Source organism: Sphaerodactylus townsendi, linkage group LG03, assembly GCF_021028975.2.
Source record: "Sphaerodactylus townsendi isolate TG3544 linkage group LG03, MPM_Stown_v2.3, whole genome shotgun sequence".
NCBI classification, from domain to species: Eukaryota; Metazoa; Chordata; class Lepidosauria; order Squamata; family Sphaerodactylidae; genus Sphaerodactylus; species Sphaerodactylus townsendi.
The window spans coordinates 179,186,941-179,211,380 of NC_059427.1; the positions used below are offsets into that span (position 1 = coordinate 179,186,941).

General features: G+C 59.5%; 1 protein-coding gene across 1 annotated transcript in view; it reads right to left on the reverse strand.

The window, feature by feature from the left end:
• Positions 1 to 11,364: 11,364 nt before the first annotated feature.
• ARHGEF25 (Rho guanine nucleotide exchange factor 25) overlaps positions 11,365 to 24,440 on the reverse strand; it is a 114,892-nt gene continuing 101,816 nt past the window's right edge. The window contains exons 11-14 of the mRNA XM_048487628.1: positions 17,962 to 18,301; positions 15,005 to 15,225; positions 13,134 to 13,238; positions 11,365 to 11,854 (exon numbers count right to left, since the gene is read on the reverse strand). Of these exons, the coding sequence (XP_048343585.1) occupies positions 11,744 to 11,854; positions 13,134 to 13,238; positions 15,005 to 15,225; positions 17,962 to 18,301 (777 nt within the window). The 3' untranslated portion in view covers positions 11,365 to 11,743. The remainder of the gene's footprint in view (positions 11,855 to 13,133; positions 13,239 to 15,004; positions 15,226 to 17,961; positions 18,302 to 24,440) is intronic.

Sequence of the window (24,440 nt, forward strand, 5' to 3'; positions counted from 1 at the left end):
ATGGGCAGTAGATTCAGGATGGACAAAAGTAAATACTTCTGTACACTGCAAGTGGACCTCTGGTTTTATCCAGTAGGGTCGGTCTTATGTTCTTATGCGATTATCAGTTTACGTTATTTACCGCCATGCCATGAAAAACTTCAGCTGTCCATCTCTACGTGTTAAGCTTCGGCCATTTTTCTCCACGCCAGTCATCCCCACTTGTACCACCCCTTCCAGTCAGTCCCCAAAGGTCCTGTTATTCAATTGGATTCGAATCTTCACTACCTTTACGTGTGCTGAAATGGTGAGAGAACCGTACTCTGTGAAAGAAACAAGGTCGTTAGGTTTCATGATCTTCAGCAGGTGTCTCAAGGAAGACGTGCATGGAATCCCAGGCGCAAACAGAATACATTTAGCATTCAGTTACATTCAGATATGTCCTAAATAAAATTAACAGGCTAATCCACAACCTGAGGCGGCCAGTGCGGCTGCTGTGCCTCTGTGCCATCTCCAGAACACTTGCAGACAGTGCTGGGAGGCAGCAGAAAGAACTCCCCCGCCAGCCACCTGAAAGCCCTCCATTGGGCTGAATTGAGTTACACCACCCTTTTGGGTGGTGCAAGTCTGAAGCCCTGGCCACAGTGTTCCCAGGCCTAAAGCTGGGATGGAAGCCAACTAAAGTCAGGGCCATGACCAGGAATGCCTCAGCCACCCCCTGCCCTGTACCAGCATCCACTTCTGGGTTTCGATCGGCGTTGGTGCCCGCTTCCGGGATTTGCTGCTGTGGGGCACCCAGCCTCTGCCCTGACCACTAGCCACAGTGCCCCACGTGTCAGCAGAGGGGGCAAACACACCAGTGCAATCCAGCAATGCTCCCACAGCTGATTCCCCTCCCCTATCTGAATTGGGCTGCCTGAGTCAATTCATGCCAATGCTCACAAAACTACATTCTGCCCCTCCAAAGTTGCTGTTTCTGGAAGATAGGTGTACTTATAATAGAACTTCACACCCCAACAAGAAGTTGGGCAAGCCATAAGGTAATTGGTGGCAGGAGGAAAATACACATTCATTCAACACACCTTTTAGCTCCAAATTACATACTGGTACAGAGGATGGACTTTACCTGCTGACTATCAAGACACTAGTGTAGAATCTCCACCCCCCACCCCCCTTAGACACCTGGAAGAGTCTATACCTAAACATCAGATGTTGGTACCTAAAAGATTGGAAGCAGTTTCTCATCTATGGGCTGGTACTTGTTTGCAAATTTGAATATAGGTCCAAAACACATAACCATTTGAATTATTATACCTGTCTGCTTTTCTAATACCACCTTATTCTACTGACTACTTCCCACGGAAGGATAGAAATGGAAGTCTGGGTTCATGCAAAACAGCATCTAATAAACAAATTGTTCCTGGAATGAACCACTCTGGATTGCAAGTGGGGGAATCGGATGATTGGAAGGTTGCTAAAGGGGCAGGACATCTGCACACAATTACAATCCATGTGGGGAGAACTTTTTTAAATAAGTTCATGAGCGGCATTAAATACCCCATGAGCTGTCTAAAAGTGGTAGGCATCTAAGAGGCTTTCCCACCATCGTGGCTCTTCGTCAGTCCCTTGCACATGGACCTATGGAGTTTTCAAAATGCAAACTCGTGTCATGTTTGCTTGATTTCATTTTTGATGTTTTCTGTGGTGATGATGCTGAACTTTGAATGCTCCTCATTCCCTCCAGCTTCCTTCTCCCAGAACAGATGATTTGGAGTCTGGTGTTCTTTTCCATGATAAGCACTCAACAGGTCTAATTGCTCCCAAAGAAGGGAAAAAGAAGACTGGTGGCAGGCAGAGGTGTGATTTAAGATAGGATTGTAGATGGGCAGTCGATAAGGTACAAACCGCATTCCCTTCTTTTGCAAATGCCAACAGCAGGTTGCATACAGATACAGGCACAATACTTCAAATTCAAAGACCTTTATTAGGCATCAAGAGAAAATACAGATAAAACTGTGCAGTAATATGATCCTGAGTTTGACAGGGTAAAACAACTGCTCATAGTTCGTACAGTACAAACTTCAAGAAAATAAGTAAATAAAAAGAGAGCCAGAAACTTATTTTACAATATCGAGCAGGAACTTGGCCACCATTTTCAACTGCCTGGGATCCTCATTGTTCAAGAGGCGGTTCAATTTGGAATATGGAGGGCACAAGTAAGTCGGTGTTGAAAAGAACAAGCTAGGTCTGAGATCTATGAATTTCGGGCAGACTAATAGAACATGCTCCAAAGATTCCTCAGAGGTTGAGCAATATGGACATGTACGCTTTTTCTGTGCATGAGGCACAATACTTTTGGCCTGGATGCATCAAGCTAAACACAGTTTACTCTTGAAGGTGACTGAGCAATCAAGAGACGTAGGCACATCTAACTTTATTGGGAGCAGGGCTTGGAAGACCTTTGGAGAAGACTAGAACTGGGCTCTTGAGATCTGGAAGGAGGGTGTAGTCCCGTGGTGGCGAACCTCTGGCACTCCAGATGTTATGGACTACAGCTCCCATCAGCCCCTGCCAGCATGGCCAATTGGCCATGATGGCAGGGGCTGATGGGAATTGTAGTCCATAACATCTGGAGTGCCAAAGGTTCGCCACCACTGGTGTAGTCCTTCAGTCATCCTTCTCATTCCCAATGCATCAGACCCATGAAGAATGCTGGTTCTAGGCTTCTCTTCTCTCCAAAAGCAAAACTCTGCTATTGAATCTGGCAGAATATCTTAGGGAAGCATATTCAGCTGGATGATCTAGTTTTCTTGGCAAATGTGTGTAAATGGACATGGGCATTTCTAGGAAAATGTGCCAAGGCATGTACAAAAGACTGTAATGTACAGATGAATGAGACATGTATAATTCATAGTCTTCCAGGTGGGTGCCTTTGGACTTGAGGAAGACTTGTCGAGACCTAAATCCAATTTGAGACTGAAAACTATGTCGGTCAAAGGGCAGCTTCACATCCTTCCTTTCCAAATCCTAAGGAACCTTTCATTTCCATGGCTGCCTGTGATATCAGTGTGGGACATAAACACGACCCAGCATGACTGTGTTGTTTACCTGGGTGCAGTGATGGGATCCAAAAATTTTAGTAACAGGTTCCCATAGTGGTGGGATTCAAACTGTGGTGTAGCGCCAATGGGGCTGGGCAGGGCATGACGGGGGCGTGGCCGGGCATTCCGGGGGCGGGGCAGTGGCAAGGACACAGCCGCTGTGCCGGTCCTTGGGCGGGAAACGAATGCATGCAGGCGCAGGCTGCCACACATGCCGGTTCACCTCCTGCTAGCCTGCTTCAAGTTCTGCACGCTACTGCTGAGAGGAGGGGCGTAACTAAGGCAAAAATCACATGGCAAAATCACCAATTAGTAACCCCCTCTCGGCACACACAAATAATTAGTAACCTACTCTCGGGAACCTGTGAGAACCTGCTGGATCCCACCTCTGCCTGGGTGGTGGCATCAGCATCCCAACTGCACTTCAGGCAAGAAGGAGATGCGTAGATGCCTTTGCAATCTCTCCTGTAACTTGTATATGAGCAGATCATTGAAACAGCTCCACCAAAAGCATCAGTATCCAGTCATCTGTACTATGTTGTGAGAGGGTCCAGTTCGCAAAGGCATTTGGAGGAGGGTGGTCAGTGCCTGTTTGGGAGATTCCTGGGGGTATGAGTGTGGTGCCTGAGGAGGGCAGAGTTTGGAGAAAGAGCGGGCTTAGCAGGAACACAGTGTCAGTCTAGGACTCCCATTTCTCCTAGACTCTATGGCAAGGGTCCCCAACCTTTTGGAACCCATGGGCACTTTTTGAATTTTGAGAGGGAGTGGTGAGCACCCCAAAATGGCTCCCATGGGAGGCAGAACCAAACCCAGGGGTCAATGGAGGCAGAGCAAAACTCAATGCCTCACTTTGCCAAAAAAAATTACAGGAGGGGAATAAAAAGAAAGGAAGGGAAGCCCTTTCATTTGAGTGAAGGCAGCGATTTACACTCCCTCTTGGAATGGATCCACCCACGTTTTGACAAGTTAGTTCAGGCACCAGGGAAAATACTGCCAGGTGCCATGGAGTCCATGAGCACCAAACTGGAGAACCCTGCCCTATTGTATATCACTGAGTTCATCTTCTGTCAGCTGTCATTTTCTCAAAGGAAACTAGTCTGGAGATCAATTGTAATTCCAAGAGAACTCCAGGCCCAGGGGCGTAACGAGGCAGCCCTGGGCAAAACCTGAGTTGGATGCCCCCCCCCCCCCCTGGGCGGCCACTCCACCACGACCAAATTTTTTTTGCACCAGGACATTGGCGCCTTCAGGGGGCGTAGTTTTAGACATATGGACCCTCAAAGGGGGTACCCCATCCCACATTCTTTGCTAAGGAGATGGGGGCTACCCTTTTGAGGGTCCATAACTTTGGACTCCCTGAACCAAACCTCACCAAACTTGGGGGTTTGCATAAGGACAGTCTCCTGATGTTACACTGAAATTTTGGTGCTGCTAGCGGCTAGCAGCACCAAGATTTCAGTGTAACATCAGGAGGCTGTCCTTACCAGCATGGCCAATTGGCCATGCTGACAGAGGCTGATGGGAATTGTAGTTCCTGAACATCTGGAGAGCCGCAGGTTCCCTACCCCAGCTAGCCTAAAATCTGCGCCCCCTGCAGGCCAGAAATGGAAAACCACTAAAAATACCCAAAAACGAACCCAGCATTTTGATGCCCCCCACGAGGTGATGCCCTGGGCAGCTGCCCACCTTGCCCAATGGGCATTACGCCAGTGTCCAGGCCCCATTTTGAGGTTGCTAACCAGCTTTGGAACTGTGAAAACCCCTTTCTTAGCCCCAATCCTGTTCTCCCTACTTGCCTAGGGAGGGGGAATGGTCTACTTTGTATCATACGTTGGGGGGGGGGGGCAACTGACACCTGGAGTAACTGAAGTTTATATGATTACCTGGTTTCAGTGCTGGTACAAGTGGTTCTGGCCGTCAGGCTAAGAGTCGGGATGTGCTTGCACTCTGATCCCAGATCTCAGGCCCACTAGCAGTAGATTGGGAAGACAGGATACACATTACTCAGAATAGCTGCCCTATCCTTTCAGACCCTTTGGTTCATCAAGGTCCGTCTTATCTCCTCTGACTGGCAGTGGCTCCCCAGGATCTGGAGTGGAGGTCTTTCCCATCACCGACAGGGTCTGAACTGAGTGCCCCCCCCCCCCAATAAGTGCTGTGCCACTTCACTTGTTCTTGGGCCACTCCTCAGCCTGCTTGTCTAGCTCAGCAGTACTTGCTTTGCCTGGCCACGGGTCTCCAGGGTCTCAGCTAAGGCATGGTCCTTCCTAACCCCTTCTTTAACTGGAGGTCAGAGGCGTAGCTCCAAGGGGGCCGGGGTGTGTGGCGAGGGCGTTCCAGGGGCACGGTGGGGGCGTTCCGGGGATGGGGCGGAGGATGCACCAGTGCACTGGGCGCTTTCCCCCCCTTGCTACGCCTCTGCTGGAGATGCCTGATTTTGAGCATTCTATATGCAAAGCTATCTCAAAGCTACAGCCCATCTCCTGAACCATAACTCCTGATGAGCCACAATGCACAGCAGGTGGTCTTCATACATACGGACACCGTTGTAGGGTAATGCAGAAAAATATGTAGTCAAACCCCCTGACTGGAAGAAGCAGGTTTCTTTACATAGGCTTCGGCCTGGTGTGTACTGATATGAACTATGGACACCACCATTCCTCACCTGTAAATAGAGTTGCCAGTCTGAGGATCTCTAGAAACTGACCCAATAAACTGTCTTCTTGGTGCTGAGCGATTTGGTTCTGAACAAGCCTTGGCGCTGAGCAGTTCAGCTCCGATGCACCTTGGTGCTGAGAAGATCGGTTCCAATGATCCATGGCATGAACGGATCAGCTCCGACAGTCCTTGTAGCTGGTTCCGAGCAATCCCAACAGTTCTGACAGAAGGAACCACAGGCAGTGGGTCTGGAGGCCAATGTGATCTTGGCAGCACTCAACAGCAAGAACCATTTGTAGCGATCAACTGCCTGATCAGGGGAGTTGACCTCTTTTTTAGAATGGCTTCTTAATTATTTTTCACTATCCTGTGCCCTAGGACCCTTTCTTTGAGGGGATTCCACAATTTGAGGGGGTCCCAAAACAACCCAGAAGTCTTGGTGTAAGTCCCACTCAACAGGGGAAAGAAACAGGAGGTTTCAAGCTTCCGCGACGTTAGGGATGCCGCGCCCCCACGCCGCCAAGAGTCCGGCCGGCGTGGGGGCGCAAGCCCGTCAACCGCATGAACGTGGGCTTAAGCCGGAGAAGTCGGGTAGACGGCCGTCAGCTCACACATCGGAGCCGCCGCTTTCTTTGCAGATTGTTTATTCACGGAGTCCTGCCGCCGCTGTTAGAGTGTTCGGTTCCTCGCCATCGCTGCCCTCCCACCCCTGGAGGTCGGAGGACAGTGTGGGCGGGGCTAACGTTTCCCAGCAGGCTTGCACGCACGCAGGGACACCGTGAGGCGGAGACGGGAGACAGCGTTTTCCCAGTGGCGCTGTTCCGCACCGGCTGCCGCTGGAAGACGCTTCCCAACAACAAACCCTTTAAAGGGTTGTTGTTTAGAGCCAGGGCGCTCCGAGGCCGCCTCTGGGAGGGAGGGAAGCGATCCAGGTTCCGCCGCTGCGTGCTTAATGCATGCCAGCGGCGCCTGTGCTAACGGGCGGGGCCTGGGCTGCAATGCTACCGCCATCCCCCCAGGCCATCAGCACTGGCCGTGCGGAAACAGCCAGAGGTTAGGGAACAAGCCCTTTTCTCCCTTTTCTCTGAAGCACCTGAAAGGAACCAGAGATTTATTATACAGCACTGCCTTCGGGCGCCATCCCTCTCAGCCTTTGTTAGAGAGAGACACAGACATTGCTGAAGCAGCTGAAGCTGGAATCAGTAGAGGCACTAACATGACTATCAGTATTAGCCATATTCAAAGTAGGAATGGCATGGTTTTTGAAAACTTCCATGGTCGGAGGGGAAAATGCACAATTTTGAAGAAAACAATAACTCACAGAGATGTGAGGTGATGAAAATCAGCAGAGTTGAAGCAAGAATTTATTGAAAAGGCAAAGCCCTTCTCAACTGTTGGGGTAGAAGAGAAAAAAATTCACAATTTTGTAAAAAAAAATACCTCACAAGGCCTGAGGCTTGGTGTGAGGTAAAGAATCAGCAGAGCTGAAGCAAGAATTTGTTGAAAAGGGCCAAGCCCTTCTCTTTATGGTCAAAGAGGAAAAAAATCACAATTTTGGCAAAAAAAAATACCCCAAAGGTAAAGAATCAGCAAAGCTGAAGAAGCAAGGGCAGAGCCCTTCTTGAAAAGGGCAGAGTCCTTCTTGCCTTCCTTGTTCAAAGAGGGAAAAAAATACAATTTTGACAAAAAAACTTGAAGAATGAACGTGTATTCTGTGTATTCCCAGATTTTTGGTTTCTCTCTTGAATGTTTCTGTCCTGTCCTAAGCTATGCTGAGGAGTAGATCTGCAGACAGGAGATGGTATTGGGAAAGAAATACAAAGTTCATCTTCATGGGTATTCTGTGCAGCCCCACATTGGGATTGAGGTTGCACAGGACTGCCACAGAAAGATTTACAAGCTTTCTGTCTGCTCTAAGAACATAAGAACATGCCAGCTGGATCAGACCAAAGTCCATCTAGTCCAGCTCTCTGCTACTCGCAGTGGCCCACCAGGTGCCTTGGGGAGCTCACATGTAGGATGTGAACGCAATGGCCTTCTGCGGCTGTTGCTCCCGATCACCTGGTCTGTTGAGGCATTTGCAATCTCAGATCAAGGAGGATCAAGATTGGTAGCCATAAATTGACTTCTCCTCCATAAATCTGTCCAAGCCCCTTTTAAAGCTATCCAGGCCATCACCACCTCCTGTGGCAGCATATTCCAAACACCAATCACACGTTGCATGAAGAAGTGTTTCCTTTTATTAGTTCTAACTCTGCAGCACTGAAAAGCATTTACTCCCCCTCCACGCCCCTTGGGACAGAGAATTCAGAAGACTAGGTATTACCCAGCTTGCCTTCCACTGATTCTTTACTTTGCATAACACCTTCATTTACCCCCTGGGGGGTGGTCGAATGGGCTGTCAAGTCATAGCTGACTTATGAACCTGTAGGGTTTTCAAGGCAAGAGATTCTTGGAGGTGGTTTGCTATTGACTGCCTCCATGTGCTCTGGGAGAGTTCTTGGAGGACTGTGACCAGCCCAAGGACACGCGGCAGGCTTCATGTGGAGGAGTGGGGAACTGAACCGGGTTCTCCAGATTAAAGTCCACTGCTCTTAAGTGCTACACCACACCACGCTGGCTTTCTAAACATTACTCCTGGCTGTAGCTACCGTGTTTCCCCGAATATAAGACAGTGTCTTATATTAATTTTTGCTCCCCAAGATGCTCTATGTCTAATTTTCAGGGGATGTCTTATTTTTCCTGTGTTCTGTTTGTCGGGCATGCTTCCAAACAAAAACTTTGCTATGTCTTACTTTCGGGGGATGCCTTATATTTCGCACTTCAGCAAAACCTCTACTATGTCTTATTTTTCGGGGATGTCTTATATTAGGGGAAACAGGGTATATAAGGAACACTGTGTTTTTCTTTTGCTTTCCTCCAGTGTCATCTGTTTAAGTGCCAGAGAGGCATTTAATGAAGTCTGTCTTTCATATTCACAGGAAGAAAACCCCTTTTCCCCCCTCTGCTTTGTCTCAGCTGCTTGAAATCATGCGCAACCTAAACAAATCCACCATTTTCCATTTTAAGACCGCAACTACAAACTATGGTGTTTGCCAACATGTCTTGACAACAACTTATGTTTTCTCTCTCCCGCAAAAAAAAAAAACCCTGAACATCCAACCTGAAAAAAGAGTTCTAGACAATTACAGCACTTGGGTGCCGTTTTCTGATAGGTCAGTTGCTCCCAATGAAAGGCATTGTGTTGCTTTGCTTTTGGGGATTATTGTCTCTGAATCAATGCCGCTACTTGCAGTCAACCTAGGTTTGAAAGAACAATTCCAGACTTCAGAGCTGATCATTCAGAACATCCTTTGTTTCTCACAGGAGACTTCAGGCTTTGTAAAGCACAAGGGATCAACATTTAAGGACATCCAGAAGAATCTCTGTTAAAACCAGCCGGTGGCTTTGATGTGCAAAAGAGGCGGGCTTCACTTATTTGCATTTCCTTCCACCTGTTCAGCATTGTTAACAAAAAGAGAGAGGAGCGAAACCCATCAAAGACCAGTCAAGGCTAGTCAAGACCAAATCCTTTAAAGGAAGGGTTGCTCTCTGCCCCAATGTTAACTGGTAGATCCTAGGAATCTCCAAAGAAGTCCTTCATCTGGCAAATAACGCTGTACTAGTGGGGGCAGAACTGGACAAGAACAGCCATCGGGCTTTAGGGATGAAGAGAGGAATAAGAGTGTGGACATAAGGCATGCAGGCCTCTGTTTCCTTTGCATGTTTGCCTACAGCACACGCAAGCGTGTGAGCTGATCTGTCCGACAGTCTACAATCCAGTGTACATTTTTTTTAAAGCTACAGCATAAAACCTGAAAGCTGTAAGGCAGTTCCTGAAGTGAGCAAGGGGAACCTTTTGGGCCAACCCAAACTTCCACCATCCACCTTTCCAAGACTTTTGGCCAACCATGGTGGGAAAAGTCTGCTCTGGCTATGGTCTGCTCTGGCTATGGTCTGCTCTGCTCTGGTAATTTGGGACCATGACATACTGGCTATGGTCCCAAATTACTTCGAAACTGTGTTGTTCGTGTATGCAGAGGGAAATATTTCCTTACTTAACCTGTTCGTGCTATGCAGTACAATTTACAATAAGCTGGGTCTCCCAGACACAACTCACTTTTCTGGCAACATGCATAGCAGCTGCTGGCAGCTCCATTCTGAAAGCCCAGAGGGGCCCGATTTTGTTCAGTACGATAAATGCCTGTGCTATTTTCTTAACCAAAATGGCTCCAATATGAGTGACTTGCCCCATGCAGCATCCAGCATGTATGTGAAGTGGGCTGAAATCTTTGTTATTATTCAACTTGGGGATGGTAGAAGAAAAGGCATCAGAGATAAGTGGGGAGGAAGAAGAAGAAGATGATGATGATTTTGGATTTATACCCCACTTTTCTCTCCTGTAAGGAGACTCAAGGCGGCTTACAAGCTCCTTTCCCTTCCTCTCCCTACAACAGACACCTTGTGAGGTAGGTGGGGAGTTCCCAAGAACTGTGATTAGTCCAAGGTCACCCAGCAGGAATAAAGGAGTGCAGAAATACATCTGGTTCACCAGATAAGCCTCTGCCACTCAGGCGGAGGAGTGGGGAATCAAACCTGGTTCTGCAGATTAGAATCCACCTGCTCTTAACCACTATACCATGCTGGGTAGAGGAGACATATGCACCAACTGATCAAAAATAAATGCGTTGAATCCAGCCAGCTTTTTCTCTCAACCTTGCTCAGCTTTGTTTCTTACTGCAACCCTCATCTCAAACAGCATATGTACATGCAGGTCCAATAAGTCCCAGCATAACCTATTGGGCTTTTCAAAGGGGACTCTTCTTTTCACTTTCATCAGCAGAAAAGCTGCTTGGAGTCCACCCAATACTTTAAAAAAGAGCTTGAATAACCAAGGAAGATGGTGGGAGTTGTGCAAAGAAGAGGAGAGGAAATGCATCCATAGTCCCAAAGGGTCATCCCAATAGAAAGTACCATCAGGTCACAGTTGACATATGGCAACCCCATAGAGTTTTCAAGACAGAGACCTTCTCAGGTTATTTGCCATTGCTTGTCCCCATGTGGCCTGAGAGAGTTCTGAGAACACTGTGACTAATCCGAAGTTACCCAATGGGGGAGTGGGGAACAGAACCCAGTTCTACAGATGGAACTGCTCTTAACCACAATTACCACACTGGTTCTCATCTGGCTCTCATCTGGAGAGCTGGGTTCCATTCCCCACTCCTCAACATGAAGCCTGCTGGGGGATTTGGGGCCAAAGTTCTCTCAACTCTCTCAACCCACATGGAGACAGCCAATGGCAAACCACCTTCGAAAGTCTCTTGTCTTAAAAATCTTATGGGGTTGCTGAGACTTGACTGCACTTTCCGCAACCCTCACTGCCATGAGGGAAACATATAACAAATAATATGTGTATTATGAGCTAGAAACTGATGTGCTAACCCAGATAGTTAAAGGGGATGTAGTATGTAGCACCAAAACCAAGAGTTGGAATAATTGATCCAGCAATATAAAATAGAGTCTCCTGCGCAATTCCCAGCTGCATCAGCGTCCCTGAATGGTGTCGATCCCTGGAGTGACAGTCTCATTTGTTTTAACTAAAATCTTTATTATTACAACCAACAAAATAAAATTCTCATTTCATATGATCCAACCCCATCCTCCAAGAGCCCTGACTCGCAGCCCCAAGAACCCAGCATGCATATACAGGGGTCTGAAGGCCAGAGAAGAGCCCCCTGCTGCATTCTCTAGTCCCAGTGTGGGGGCCCTGCACTTCATATAGGGAGGGAATGTCTAGGCCAACAGAGCAAGGCTGGAAGGCAGCAAAAGATCCTTTTCTGGGGGCTGCTGCTGCTGCTGTGTCTCTTTCTACCTCCCAGAGGGAGGAAGGGAGACCGAGGAAAGCAGAGCCGGTTCAGTCCTCACAATCCCCCAAACCCAGCAGGGGTTGAGCCATAGTCCCAAAGTCACAGCTCGTCTTCATCGAGCTTGGCAAGCCGGGCACTGCCTTGAGGGAAACGAATGTCCAAGAAATCAGGGTCGGGAAGCAGGAGTCTCGCATCGTCATCACTTGGGGCCTGAGAGAGACAGAGAAACAAAATCAGCTTTGGCAAGCTCTCCTCACAACCCTGCCAACAACTCCCTGTAATTGTACCTGTGAAAGGTAACGTTTGCCATCGAGTTGCCATTGCCGTGGCGACTCCACAAAGTTCCGCCGTATGGGGTTTTCAAGACAGGAAATGAGCCCAGGTCGTTTGCTGTCGCCGCCCTCTGCCTTTGACTTGGGTTCAGTTCCCCGCTCCTCCACATGGAGCCTGCTAGGTGATCTTGGGCCAGTCACAGTTCACTCAGAACTCTCTCAGTCCATGCAGAGGCAGGCAATGGCAAACCATCTCTGAACATCTCTTGCTTTGAAAACCCTCTGGGGTCACCATTGACAGCACTTTCTTCCCCCACCAGTAACCCTAAGAACCACTGGCTTCCTTGGGGGTCTCCCCCATCCAGCTGCTAGCCATGTTCAACCCTGCTTATCTTCCAAGCTCTGACAAGATCAGGCTAGTCTGGGCGACTAGCTAACAAAATTCATTGTGTTACAGTCTATATCACAAAGTATCATGAAAGCAAGCCTGGGAGAGCCACGCTTGTTTCAGTAAAACGTGGGTTCTTTTCTCCAATAACTCCAACCAGCTGAGGTCTCAACGATTTTTATTGAAAAACAGAAATCAAAGAAATAAAACATGATTGCAGTTAAGGGATTGCTTAGGTGGTTATGTCCCTTTTGGTTCTTTGTCCCCGTTCCGGGAACCCATGGCCCAGAGATGCTTCCCTGACCACGTCTCAAGATGGAATTCAAAAACCTTTGTTTTCCCCTTCTCAGGAAAACTCTGTTCAGGCCATGAGGTAACTTAGGCCTTTGAAGTTTCATCCTAGCACCTCTGCATAGTTTCCTGTCCTCCCTCCAGGAGATCAAAAGGCAAAGATGCTTTTCACAGTCATATGTGACTTCCCTTTACTGTAGCGATAGCATCTTCCATGACACAAAGTGATCAAAGTTCTGCATCAAAAGCAGTGCATTCTGCAACCTGCATCGGTTATGCCAATGAATCCTGTAAGAACTGCCTTGCAAGGTCAGAGCAAAGTATATCATGCCCAGCCTTCCATTTCCAACAAAGACCAGCTTAGAAGGGCCTGTGCTTATTTGATACTGGAGATGGTCTTGGTGGAAGATGTTGGTGGAAGAGGGAGGTCAGGCTAGCATAGCACTGAGTCACTAAACAGAATGTCCAAAGTACAAGGATAAATCCCAGCCTTCCCTCTGGTTCATGGGACCATTGCACCAGGCCTAACTAAACTTACCATGTGCAGTAACTCTTGCTGGGGGTCACTGGGGGGCAGTGATTCAGCGCCATCCGAAGGTATGTGAACTCGGGCAGATCCTGGAGAGCTTTGGCTGTCAGCTGGCTGCAGGGAGAAAGGCAAAGAGAGAATAATTTGGGAAGAGGGATGCCCATAATGGGGGGAAAAAGTGCAAATGGTGTTTGAAAGGCATGCTCAAGTTGCCACTGCAAGGTATGGGAAAACACTCCTTCCAAAGGTAAATACATTTTCCTCAAGATACACTGCTGTGCAGAAAGCGAGTCACACAAATCTCCTGCTCAGATGTCACAGGCATTCCAATTCTCCAGTTGACAATTTGATCTGGCAGAAGACACGTTTTATGGGTTCATCGTATGATTGTGTCTGATGCCCCACAAAAGCAACATGGTTTGCCACACCCCCCAGCACCTGTAGAGATCAGCATGGCCAAATGACCCTTTATACATCGTTTCAGAATAGAAGCTCTGGCAGGGGCGTAACGAGGCAGCCCTGGGCAAACTGTAGCCCTGGGCAAAACCTGAGTTGGATGCCCCCCCACCCCCCCATGGGCAGCCACTCCACTACAACCAAATTTATTTTGCACCAGGACATTGGTGCCTGCAGGGGGCACAGTTTTTAGACTAGCAGCACCAAATTTTTAGTGTATCATCAGGAGACTGTCCTTATGCTACCCCCAAAGTTTGGTGAGGTTTGGTTCAGGGAGTCCAAAGTTATGGACTCCCAAAGGGGGTGCCCCAATCCCCCATTGTTTCCAATGGGAGCTAATAGGAGATGGGGGCTACAGTTTTGAGGGTCCATAACTTTGGTGCCGCTAGCCTAAAAACTGCGCCCCCTGCAGGCCAAAAATGGAAAACCACTAAAAATACCCAAAAACGAACCCAGCATTTTGATGCCCCCCACAAGGTGATGCCCTGGGCAGCTGCCCACCTTGCCCAATGGGCATTATGCCAGTGAGCTCTGGCTTCCAGTGCCAACAGAACTGGCACAAAACACACACACACCCTCTGCTAGCACCTGTATTGTTGGTAGAACGGGTGGGCAAACCCGCAAAGACCCTCACCTGTGGCTCTCAGACCACACCCAACCCTCCAAATTTGGAAAGGACAGCCAGGACAGAGGAACATGAGAAAGATCTGCCATCTTGGAGCCAAAGGATCTCTGGCTCCAGCATAAATTATTTTTATTCAGCCCTTAAGAACATAAGAAGAGCTTGCTGAATCAGACCAGTGGGCCACCAGAGACAGCTTCCTGTCTCACACAGCGGCCAACCAGGTCCAGTGAAGGTCCAAGAACAGGGCATAAAAGCCAAGACTTTCCCCTAATGTTGCTTCCAGGCACTAGGATTCAGAGGTTGACTGCCTCTGAAAGGGGAGGTTCCCTTTTGTCACCATCGCTAGTAGCCATGGCATAGATAGACCTACCTTTACAAATCTGCCTGGTTCCCTTTAAAGCTGTGTGTGTCTGTGGCAGTCACTGCATCCTCTGGCAATGAATTCTATGTTATTGTCGAAGGCTTTCGTGGCCAGAATCACTAGGGCGATATGGGTTTTCCGGGTTGTATGGCCGTGTTCCAGTAGCATTTTCTCCTGATGTTTCCTCCTGACATTTCTCCTCTGAAGATGCCAGCCACAGATGCAGGCGAAAGGTCAGGAGAAAAGGCTACTGGAACACGGCCATACAACCCGGAAAACCCACAACACCCTAATTCTATGTTAGCTAAACGTTTGAGTTCAGCTAGCAGAAGTACCAACATGAATTCCCACCTAATACATACAAAAGTGGCATTTCAGCCTAGCCTCACAAATGCCCAAATGCAACTGAAAACATGCATTATGATTTTTAGAACTTACCCTGACGTAGGGAGGATGCTCAGCTTCGGGCGCACCAGGCAGGTAAAGGGAAAGGAGGGAGGCATCGTAGGTTTGAAGGCTGGGTCCCTTATTCTGGTCCAAGGAGGCTGAGGAGTGGGGCCGGGCAGATCCACCAGGCAAGGATGGGAGTGGACTTCCTGTCCTTCCTAAGCTGTGAGTTTTACTCTCTCGGCGCTGGTACTCTATGGGTGACTGCAGTGCTGGGGGTGGATGACAGTAAAAGCCAATAAAATGCAGGACCAAAGGAGAGTAACACGCAATAGTGTGAGTTGCAAGATAGAAGTTGTGTTGGGGGGTCACTTAGATTGACAGCGAGCTCCCCGTGAATGTGGGGCTGATGATTTGAACAAAGAAAGGCAGAAGGGAGCTTTGAGCATTTCTTCCTGCACCATTCTCCTCTTCTGAATCTCCCTTGCCCTTTCTGTAAAGTTAGTTAGTTAGCTTGTTTGTTTGTTTATTTATTTATTATCGGTTTTATATACTGCCCCTTCCTCGAAGGGCTCTGGGCGGTGTACAACATAAATTAAAACAACACTGATGGAGCATAAAAACGAATGCAATCACATATAATGGAAGCTCCAGTAAACATAACATCAAAACCCCAGAATAATAACAGCGTGCCATGCAAAAATGTTAGCGTCCAGCTTTAAAACCAACAAAAGGAGCAGCAGTGGCGTAGGAGGTTAAGAGCTCGTGTATCTAATCTGGAGGAACCGGGTTTGATTCCCAGCTCTGCCGCCTGAGCTGTGGAGGCTTATCTGGGGAAATTCAGATTAGCCTGTACACTCCCACACACGCCAGCTGGGTGACCTTGGGCTAGTCACAGCTTCTCGGAGCTCTCTCAGCCCCACCTACCTCACAGGGTGTTTGTTGTGAGGGGGGAAGGGCAAGGAGATTGTAAACCCCTTTGAGTCTCCTGCAGGAGAGAAAGGGGGGATATAAATCCAAACTCTCTCTCTCTCTAAAATCTTCATTAAAACCCTCCCAGAAAAGGAAGGGGAGCGAGGGGCCCCATAGATGTAAAGGGGCCCAGGAGGTAAAGGAGAACAAGGGCGCACATCAGCGGGGTCAGCCTTCAAAAAAAAAAAAAAAAAAACCTGGTGGAACAACTCGGTCTTACAGGCCCTGCGAAACTTACCAAGATCCCACAGGGCCTGGACAGTTGGCAGTAGAGTGTTCCACCAAGTGGAGGCCAGCTGCATCATCGAGGGGCCGGGGACGACCAACAAATGGGCCTCTGCCAAACGCAGAGGCTGTGCAGGGACATATGGGGTTGCTATATAAGGCACATGGGGAAGGGGGGGACATATATTTCTGTCCCTCTCCTGTGGAACTAATAGAAATTGGGATGGTTCCCAGTTTACAGTGCAATCCTAAACAGAATCATGTCCTTCTAAGCCAGGGGTCTGCAATCTGCGGCTCTCCAGATGTTCATGGACTACAATTCCCATCAGCCCCTGCCAGCATGGCTGATGGGATTTGTAGTCCATGAACATCTGGAGAGCCACAGCCTGCAGACCCCTGTTCTAAGCCCATTGACTTCACTAGATTTAGAAAGGTGTAAATCTGCTTAAGATGGCCCAGTTAGAAAAGGGAAATGGGTCATGAGGGAAGGGTTAAATATCCCCCTCACCCAGGGAACAGCAGTGGCGTAGTGGTTAAGAGCAGGTGCATTCTAATCTGGAGGAACCGGGTTTGATTCCCAGCTCTGCCGCCTGAGCTGTGGAGGCTTATCTGGGGAATTCAGATTAGCCTGTGCACTCCCACACACGCCAACTGGGTGACCTTGGGCTAGTCACAGCTTCTCGGAGCTCTCTCAGCCTCACCTACCTCACAGGGTGTTTGTTGTGAGGGGGGAAGGGCAAGGAGATTGTAAACCCCTTTGAGTCTCCTGCAGGAGGGAAAGGGGGGATAGAAATCCAAACTCCTCTTCTTCTTCCCTAGAGAGTACCAGTTCCATGAAGCAGCTTTGGGGTTAAAATGGAAAGTGGGGCATCCAAGATCAAGTTTTGTGTCACGTCGAGTTAAAACTTTCACGTGCAGTAAGAAAAAGACTCCAATGACCAAGGACTCATTCACACATGCGCACAGTCAACATAAATGTAGAAGAAGAAAAGTTGGTTTTAGACCATGCTTTTTTCTACTGTAAGAAGTCTCAAAGCGGCTTACAATCACAATCCCCGCCTCTCCCCACAATAGGCCCAATTGTGAGGTCAGTGGAGTCGAGAGAATTCTAAGAGAATCAAATTGCTGGGAATGAATTGGGGTGCCTATTAAAAGAGAGGAAGGGGAGGAAATGTGGCCATTCTCTCTCCCCCCCCCCCCCCCCTCTTCTTTTCCCAGCACTTGAAGAAGGAAGAATACTGCTTCTTCTCCCAGTTCAGGAGTTTGATACGCTCCTGATCCCCTTTCAGGGCACAGCGCAGAGTTTGCAGAGCCCTGCTCTAATACAAATCACTTCCTCCAAATATTCTATTCAGCTGTCTTCCTCAATGAGACAGCTACGGGTTTCCAAGCTCTCACAAAGCATTGCAGGAATATCCCAGCATCCTTTGTCACTGGACCAAAACAGGAACTAGGAAAACGAAGGAAGAGATATTGAGATATTTCTTCCCCCATGAAGCCAAGCCTGGCCTGACCTGGAAAGCCCAAGCTAGCCCAATCTAATCAGATCTCAGAAGTTAAGCAGAGTCGGCCCCAATTAGAATTTGGACCGGCGACCACAAAGGAAGTCCTGGGTTCCTATGCAAAGGCTGGAGATGTCAAACCACCTCTGTTCCTCTCTTGCCTAGAAAACCTTGCAGGGTCACCATAGGTCAGCTGCGACTTGATGGCGCTCGCCACTACCATGAGGTCTGGGTGTAATGTGACGGTTGACAGAGACAGCGAGTAGCGTGAAGTAGCCCTGGTCGGCCAAAGCTGGTAAGCCACCTTACCGTTGAGGAAGTCACGTTGGGTCTCCAAGATGAGGTTGACGTCAGCCACCCAAGCCTGGGCAATCTCTGGTGTTGCTGCCTGCAGTACATAACGGATGGTGCCCCGTTCTGCACCACGAGAAATCAGTGCAAATTTGCAAGGATCGCTGTCCACACTAGGCTCCAAGCCCAAACAGCTTACCTGGAGCAGAGATGAATAGCATGTAGGGGTAAATGCACCAGTGAAAGAAAATATACATTTAGCCTCGTGTGGCCCCTCATCAGGAAAAGGGGCCAGAGAAACACCACCTTTTAAAGCAAGAAAAATATGATTACTACCGTTGCGAAATGGTGATATTAATAAAGGTGTCGTGCGGTTGAACAGTTAAGCACAAGGATGAACTTGCAAATCATCCACCCCCATGCCCAAAATGGGGCTGAATGCTTCCACATACTCCTTTCCTTGAAGTTCTAGAACAGGGGTAGGGAACCTGCGGCTCTCCAGATGTTCAGGAACTACAATTCCCATCAGCCTCTGTCAGCATGGCCAATTGGCCATGCTGGTAGGGGCTGATGGGAATTGTAGTTCCTGTGGGGGGGGGTGGGGGGGGGGGGGGGTGGGGGGGGGGGGGGGTGGGGGGGGGGGGGGGTGGGGGGGGGGGGGGGTGGGGGGGGGGGGGGGTGGGGGGGGGGGGGGGTGGGGGGGGGGGGGGGTGGGGGGGGGGGGGGGTGGGGGGGGGGGGGGGTGGGGGGGGGGGGGGGTGGGGGGGGGGGGGGGTGGGGGGGGGGGGGGGTGGGGGGGGGGGGGGGTGGGGGGGGGGGGGGGTGGGGGGGGGGGGGGGTGGGGGGGGGGGGGGGTGGGGGGGGGGGGGGGTGGGGGGGGGGGGGGGTGGGGGGGGGGGGGGGTGGGGGGGGGGGGGGGTGGGGGGGGGGGGGGGTGGGGGGGGGGGGGGGTGGGGGGGGGGGGGGGTGGGGGGGGGGGGGGGTGGGGGGGGGGGGGGGTGGGGGGGGGGGGGGGTGGGGGGGGGGGGGGGTGGGGGGGGGGGGGGGTGGGGGGGGGGGGGGGTGGGGGGGGGGGGGGGTGGGGGGGGGGGGGGGTGGGGGGGGGGGGGGGTGGGGGGGGGGGGGGGTGGGGGGGGGGGGGGGTGGGGGGGGGGGGGGGTGGGGGGGGGGGGGGGTGGGGGGGGGGGGGGGTGGGGGGGGGGGGGGGTGGGGGGGGGGGGGGGTGGGGGGGGGGGGGGGTGGGGGGGGGGGGGGGTGGGGGGGGGGGGGGGTGGGGGGGGGGGGGGGTGGGGGGGGGGGGGGGTGGGGGGGGGGGGGGGTGGGGGGGGGGGGGGGTGGGGGGGGGGGGGGGTGGGGGGGGGGGGGGGTGGGGGGGGGGGGGGGTGGGGGGGGGGGGGGGTGGGGGGGGGGGGGGGTGGGGGGGGGGGGGGGTGGGGGGGGGGGGGGGTGGGGGGGGGGGGGGGTGGGGGGGGGGGGGGGTGGGGGGGGGGGGGGGTGGGGGGGGGGGGGGGTGGGGGGGGGGGGGGGTGGGGGGGGGGGGGGGTGGGGGGGGGGGGGGGTGGGGGGGGGGGGGGGTGGGGGGGGGGGGGGGTGGGGGGGGGGGGGGGTGGGGGGGGGGGGGGGTGGGGGGGGGGGGGGGTGGGGGGGGGGGGGGGTGGGGGGGGGGGGGGGTGGGGGGGGGGGGGGGTGGGGGGGGGGGGGGGTGGGGGGGGGGGGGGGTGGGGGGGGGGGGGGGTGGGGGGGGGGGGGGGTGGGGGGGGGGGGGGGTGGGGGGGGGGGGGGGTGGGGGGGGGGGGGGGTGGGGGGGGGGGGGGGTGGGGGGGGGGGGGGGTGGGGGGGGGGGGGGGTGGGGGGGGGGGGGGGTGGGGGGGGGGGGGGGTGGGGGGGGGGGGGGGTGGGGGGGGGGGGGGGTGGGGGGGGGGGGGGGTGGGGGGGGGGGGGGGTGGGGGGGGGGGGGGGTGGGGGGGGGGGGGGGTGGGGGGGGGGGGGGGTGGGGGGGGGGGGGGGTGGGGGGGGGGGGGGGTGGGGGGGGGGGGGGGTGGGGGGGGGGGGGGGTGGGGGGGGGGGGGGGTGGGGGGGGGGGGGGGTGGGGGGGGGGGGGGGTGGGGGGGGGGGGGGGTGGGGGGGGGGGGGGGTGGGGGGGGGGGGGGGTGGGGGGGGGGGGGGGTGGGGGGGGGGGGGGGTGGGGGGGGGGGGGGGTGGGGGGGGGGGGGGGTGGGGGGGGGGGGGGGTGGGGGGGGGGGGGGGTGGGGGGGGGGGGGGGTGGGGGGGGGGGGGGGTGGGGGGGGGGGGGGGTGGGGGGGGGGGGGGGTGGGGGGGGGGGGGGGTGGGGGGGGGGGGGGGTGGGGGGGGGGGGGGGTGGGGGGGGGGGGGGGTGGGGGGGGGGGGGGGTGGGGGGGGGGGGGGGTGGGGGGGGGGGGGGGTGGGGGGGGGGGGGGGTGGGGGGGGGGGGGGGTGGGGGGGGGGGGGGGTGGGGGGGGGGGGGGGTGGGGGGGGGGGGGGGTGGGGGGGGGGGGGGGTGGGGGGGGGGGGGGGTGGGGGGGGGGGGGGGTGGGGGGGGGGGGGGGTGGGGGGGGGGGGGGGTGGGGGGGGGGGGGGGTGGGGGGGGGGGGGGGTGGGGGGGGGGGGGGGTGGGGGGGGGGGGGGGTGGGGGGGGGGGGGGGTGGGGGGGGGGGGGGGTGGGGGGGGGGGGGGGTGGGGGGGGGGGGGGGTGGGGGGGGGGGGGGGTGGGGGGGGGGGGGGGTGGGGGGGGGGGGGGGTGGGGGGGGGGGGGGGTGGGGGGGGGGGGGGGTGGGGGGGGGGGGGGGTGGGGGGGGGGGGGGGTGGGGGGGGGGGGGGGTGGGGGGGGGGGGGGGTGGGGGGGGGGGGGGGTGGGGGGGGGGGGGGGTGGGGGGGGGGGGGGGTGGGGGGGGGGGGGGGTGGGGGGGGGGGGGGGTGGGGGGGGGGGGGGGTGGGGGGGGGGGGGGGTGGGGGGGGGGGGGGGTGGGGGGGGGGGGGGGTGGGGGGGGGGGGGGGTGGGGGGGGGGGGGGGTGGGGGGGGGGGGGGGTGGGGGGGGGGGGGGGTGGGGGGGGGGGGGGGTGGGGGGGGGGGGGGGTGGGGGGGGGGGGGGGTGGGGGGGGGGGGGGGTGGGGGGGGGGGGGGGTGGGGGGGGGGGGGGGTGGGGGGGGGGGGGGGTGGGGGGGGGGGGGGGTGGGGGGGGGGGGGGGTGGGGGGGGGGGGGGGTGGGGGGGGGGGGGGGTGGGGGGGGGGGGGGGTGGGGGGGGGGGGGGGTGGGGGGGGGGGGGGGTGGGGGGGGGGGGGGGTGGGGGGGGGGGGGGGTGGGGGGGGGGGGGGGTGGGGGGGGGGGGGGGTGGGGGGGGGGGGGGGTGGGGGGGGGGGGGGGTGGGGGGGGGGGGGGGTGGGGGGGGGGGGGGGTGGGGGGGGGGGGGGGTGGGGGGGGGGGGGGGTGGGGGGGGGGGGGGGTGGGGGGGGGGGGGGGTGGGGGGGGGGGGGGGTGGGGGGGGGGGGGGGTGGGGGGGGGGGGGGGTGGGGGGGGGGGGGGGTGGGGGGGGGGGGGGGTGGGGGGGGGGGGGGGTGGGGGGGGGGGGGGGTGGGGGGGGGGGGGGGTGGGGGGGGGGGGGGGTGGGGGGGGGGGGGGGTGGGGGGGGGGGGGGGTGGGGGGGGGGGGGGGTGGGGGGGGGGGGGGGTGGGGGGGGGGGGGGGTGGGGGGGGGGGGGGGTGGGGGGGGGGGGGGGTGGGGGGGGGGGGGGGTGGGGGGGGGGGGGGGTGGGGGGGGGGGGGGGTGGGGGGGGGGGGGGGTGGGGGGGGGGGGGGGTGGGGGGGGGGGGGGGTGGGGGGGGGGGGGGGTGGGGGGGGGGGGGGGTGGGGGGGGGGGGGGGTGGGGGGGGGGGGGGGTGGGGGGGGGGGGGGGTGGGGGGGGGGGGGGGTGGGGGGGGGGGGGGGTGGGGGGGGGGGGGGGTGGGGGGGGGGGGGGGTGGGGGGGGGGGGGGGTGGGGGGGGGGGGGGGTGGGGGGGGGGGGGGGTGGGGGGGGGGGGGGGTGGGGGGGGGGGGGGGTGGGGGGGGGGGGGGGTGGGGGGGGGGGGGGGTGGGGGGGGGGGGGGGTGGGGGGGGGGGGGGGTGGGGGGGGGGGGGGGTGGGGGGGGGGGGGGGTGGGGGGGGGGGGGGGTGGGGGGGGGGGGGGGTGGGGGGGGGGGGGGGTGGGGGGGGGGGGGGGTGGGGGGGGGGGGGGGTGGGGGGGGGGGGGGGTGGGGGGGGGGGGGGGTGGGGGGGGGGGGGGGTGGGGGGGGGGGGGGGTGGGGGGGGGGGGGGGTGGGGGGGGGGGGGGGTGGGGGGGGGGGGGGGTGGGGGGGGGGGGGGGTGGGGGGGGGGGGGGGTGGGGGGGGGGGGGGGTGGGGGGGGGGGGGGGTGGGGGGGGGGGGGGGTGGGGGGGGGGGGGGGTGGGGGGGGGGGGGGGTGGGGGGGGGGGGGGGTGGGGGGGGGGGGGGGTGGGGGGGGGGGGGGGTGGGGGGGGGGGGGGGTGGGGGGGGGGGGGGGTGGGGGGGGGGGGGGGTGGGGGGGGGGGGGGGTGGGGGGGGGGGGGGGTGGGGGGGGGGGGGGGTGGGGGGGGGGGGGGGTGGGGGGGGGGGGGGGTGGGGGGGGGGGGGGGTGGGGGGGGGGGGGGGTGGGGGGGGGGGGGGGTGGGGGGGGGGGGGGGTGGGGGGGGGGGGGGGTGGGGGGGGGGGGGGGTGGGGGGGGGGGGGGGTGGGGGGGGGGGGGGGTGGGGGGGGGGGGGGGTGGGGGGGGGGGGGGGTGGGGGGGGGGGGGGGTGGGGGGGGGGGGGGGTGGGGGGGGGGGGGGGTGGGGGGGGGGGGGGGTGGGGGGGGGGGGGGGTGGGGGGGGGGGGGGGTGGGGGGGGGGGGGGGTGGGGGGGGGGGGGGGTGGGGGGGGGGGGGGGTGGGGGGGGGGGGGGGTGGGGGGGGGGGGGGGTGGGGGGGGGGGGGGGTGGGGGGGGGGGGGGGTGGGGGGGGGGGGGGGTGGGGGGGGGGGGGGGTGGGGGGGGGGGGGGGTGGGGGGGGGGGGGGGTGGGGGGGGGGGGGGGTGGGGGGGGGGGGGGGTGGGGGGGGGGGGGGGTGGGGGGGGGGGGGGGTGGGGGGGGGGGGGGGTGGGGGGGGGGGGGGGTGGGGGGGGGGGGGGGTGGGGGGGGGGGGGGGTGGGGGGGGGGGGGGGTGGGGGGGGGGGGGGGTGGGGGGGGGGGGGGGTGGGGGGGGGGGGGGGTGGGGGGGGGGGGGGGTGGGGGGGGGGGGGGGTGGGGGGGGGGGGGGGTGGGGGGGGGGGGGGGTGGGGGGGGGGGGGGGTGGGGGGGGGGGGGGGTGGGGGGGGGGGGGGGTGGGGGGGGGGGGGGGTGGGGGGGGGGGGGGGTGGGGGGGGGGGGGGGTGGGGGGGGGGGGGGGTGGGGGGGGGGGGGGGTGGGGGGGGGGGGGGGTGGGGGGGGGGGGGGGTGGGGGGGGGGGGGGGTGGGGGGGGGGGGGGGTGGGGGGGGGGGGGGGTGGGGGGGGGGGGGGGTGGGGGGGGGGGGGGGTGGGGGGGGGGGGGGGTGGGGGGGGGGGGGGGTGGGGGGGGGGGGGGGTGGGGGGGGGGGGGGGTGGGGGGGGGGGGGGGTGGGGGGGGGGGGGGGTGGGGGGGGGGGGGGGTGGGGGGGGGGGGGGGTGGGGGGGGGGGGGGGTGGGGGGGGGGGGGGGTGGGGGGGGGGGGGGGTGGGGGGGGGGGGGGGTGGGGGGGGGGGGGGGTGGGGGGGGGGGGGGGTGGGGGGGGGGGGGGGTGGGGGGGGGGGGGGGTGGGGGGGGGGGGGGGTGGGGGGGGGGGGGGGTGGGGGGGGGGGGGGGTGGGGGGGGGGGGGGGTGGGGGGGGGGGGGGGTGGGGGGGGGGGGGGGTGGGGGGGGGGGGGGGTGGGGGGGGGGGGGGGTGGGGGGGGGGGGGGGTGGGGGGGGGGGGGGGTGGGGGGGGGGGGGGGTGGGGGGGGGGGGGGGTGGGGGGGGGGGGGGGTGGGGGGGGGGGGGGGTGGGGGGGGGGGGGGGTGGGGGGGGGGGGGGGTGGGGGGGGGGGGGGGTGGGGGGGGGGGGGGGTGGGGGGGGGGGGGGGTGGGGGGGGGGGGGGGTGGGGGGGGGGGGGGGTGGGGGGGGGGGGGGGTGGGGGGGGGGGGGGGTGGGGGGGGGGGGGGGTGGGGGGGGGGGGGGGTGGGGGGGGGGGGGGGTGGGGGGGGGGGGGGGTGGGGGGGGGGGGGGGTGGGGGGGGGGGGGGGTGGGGGGGGGGGGGGGTGGGGGGGGGGGGGGGTGGGGGGGGGGGGGGGTGGGGGGGGGGGGGGGTGGGGGGGGGGGGGGGTGGGGGGGGGGGGGGGTGGGGGGGGGGGGGGGTGGGGGGGGGGGGGGGTGGGGGGGGGGGGGGGTGGGGGGGGGGGGGGGTGGGGGGGGGGGGGGGTGGGGGGGGGGGGGGGTGGGGGGGGGGGGGGGTGGGGGGGGG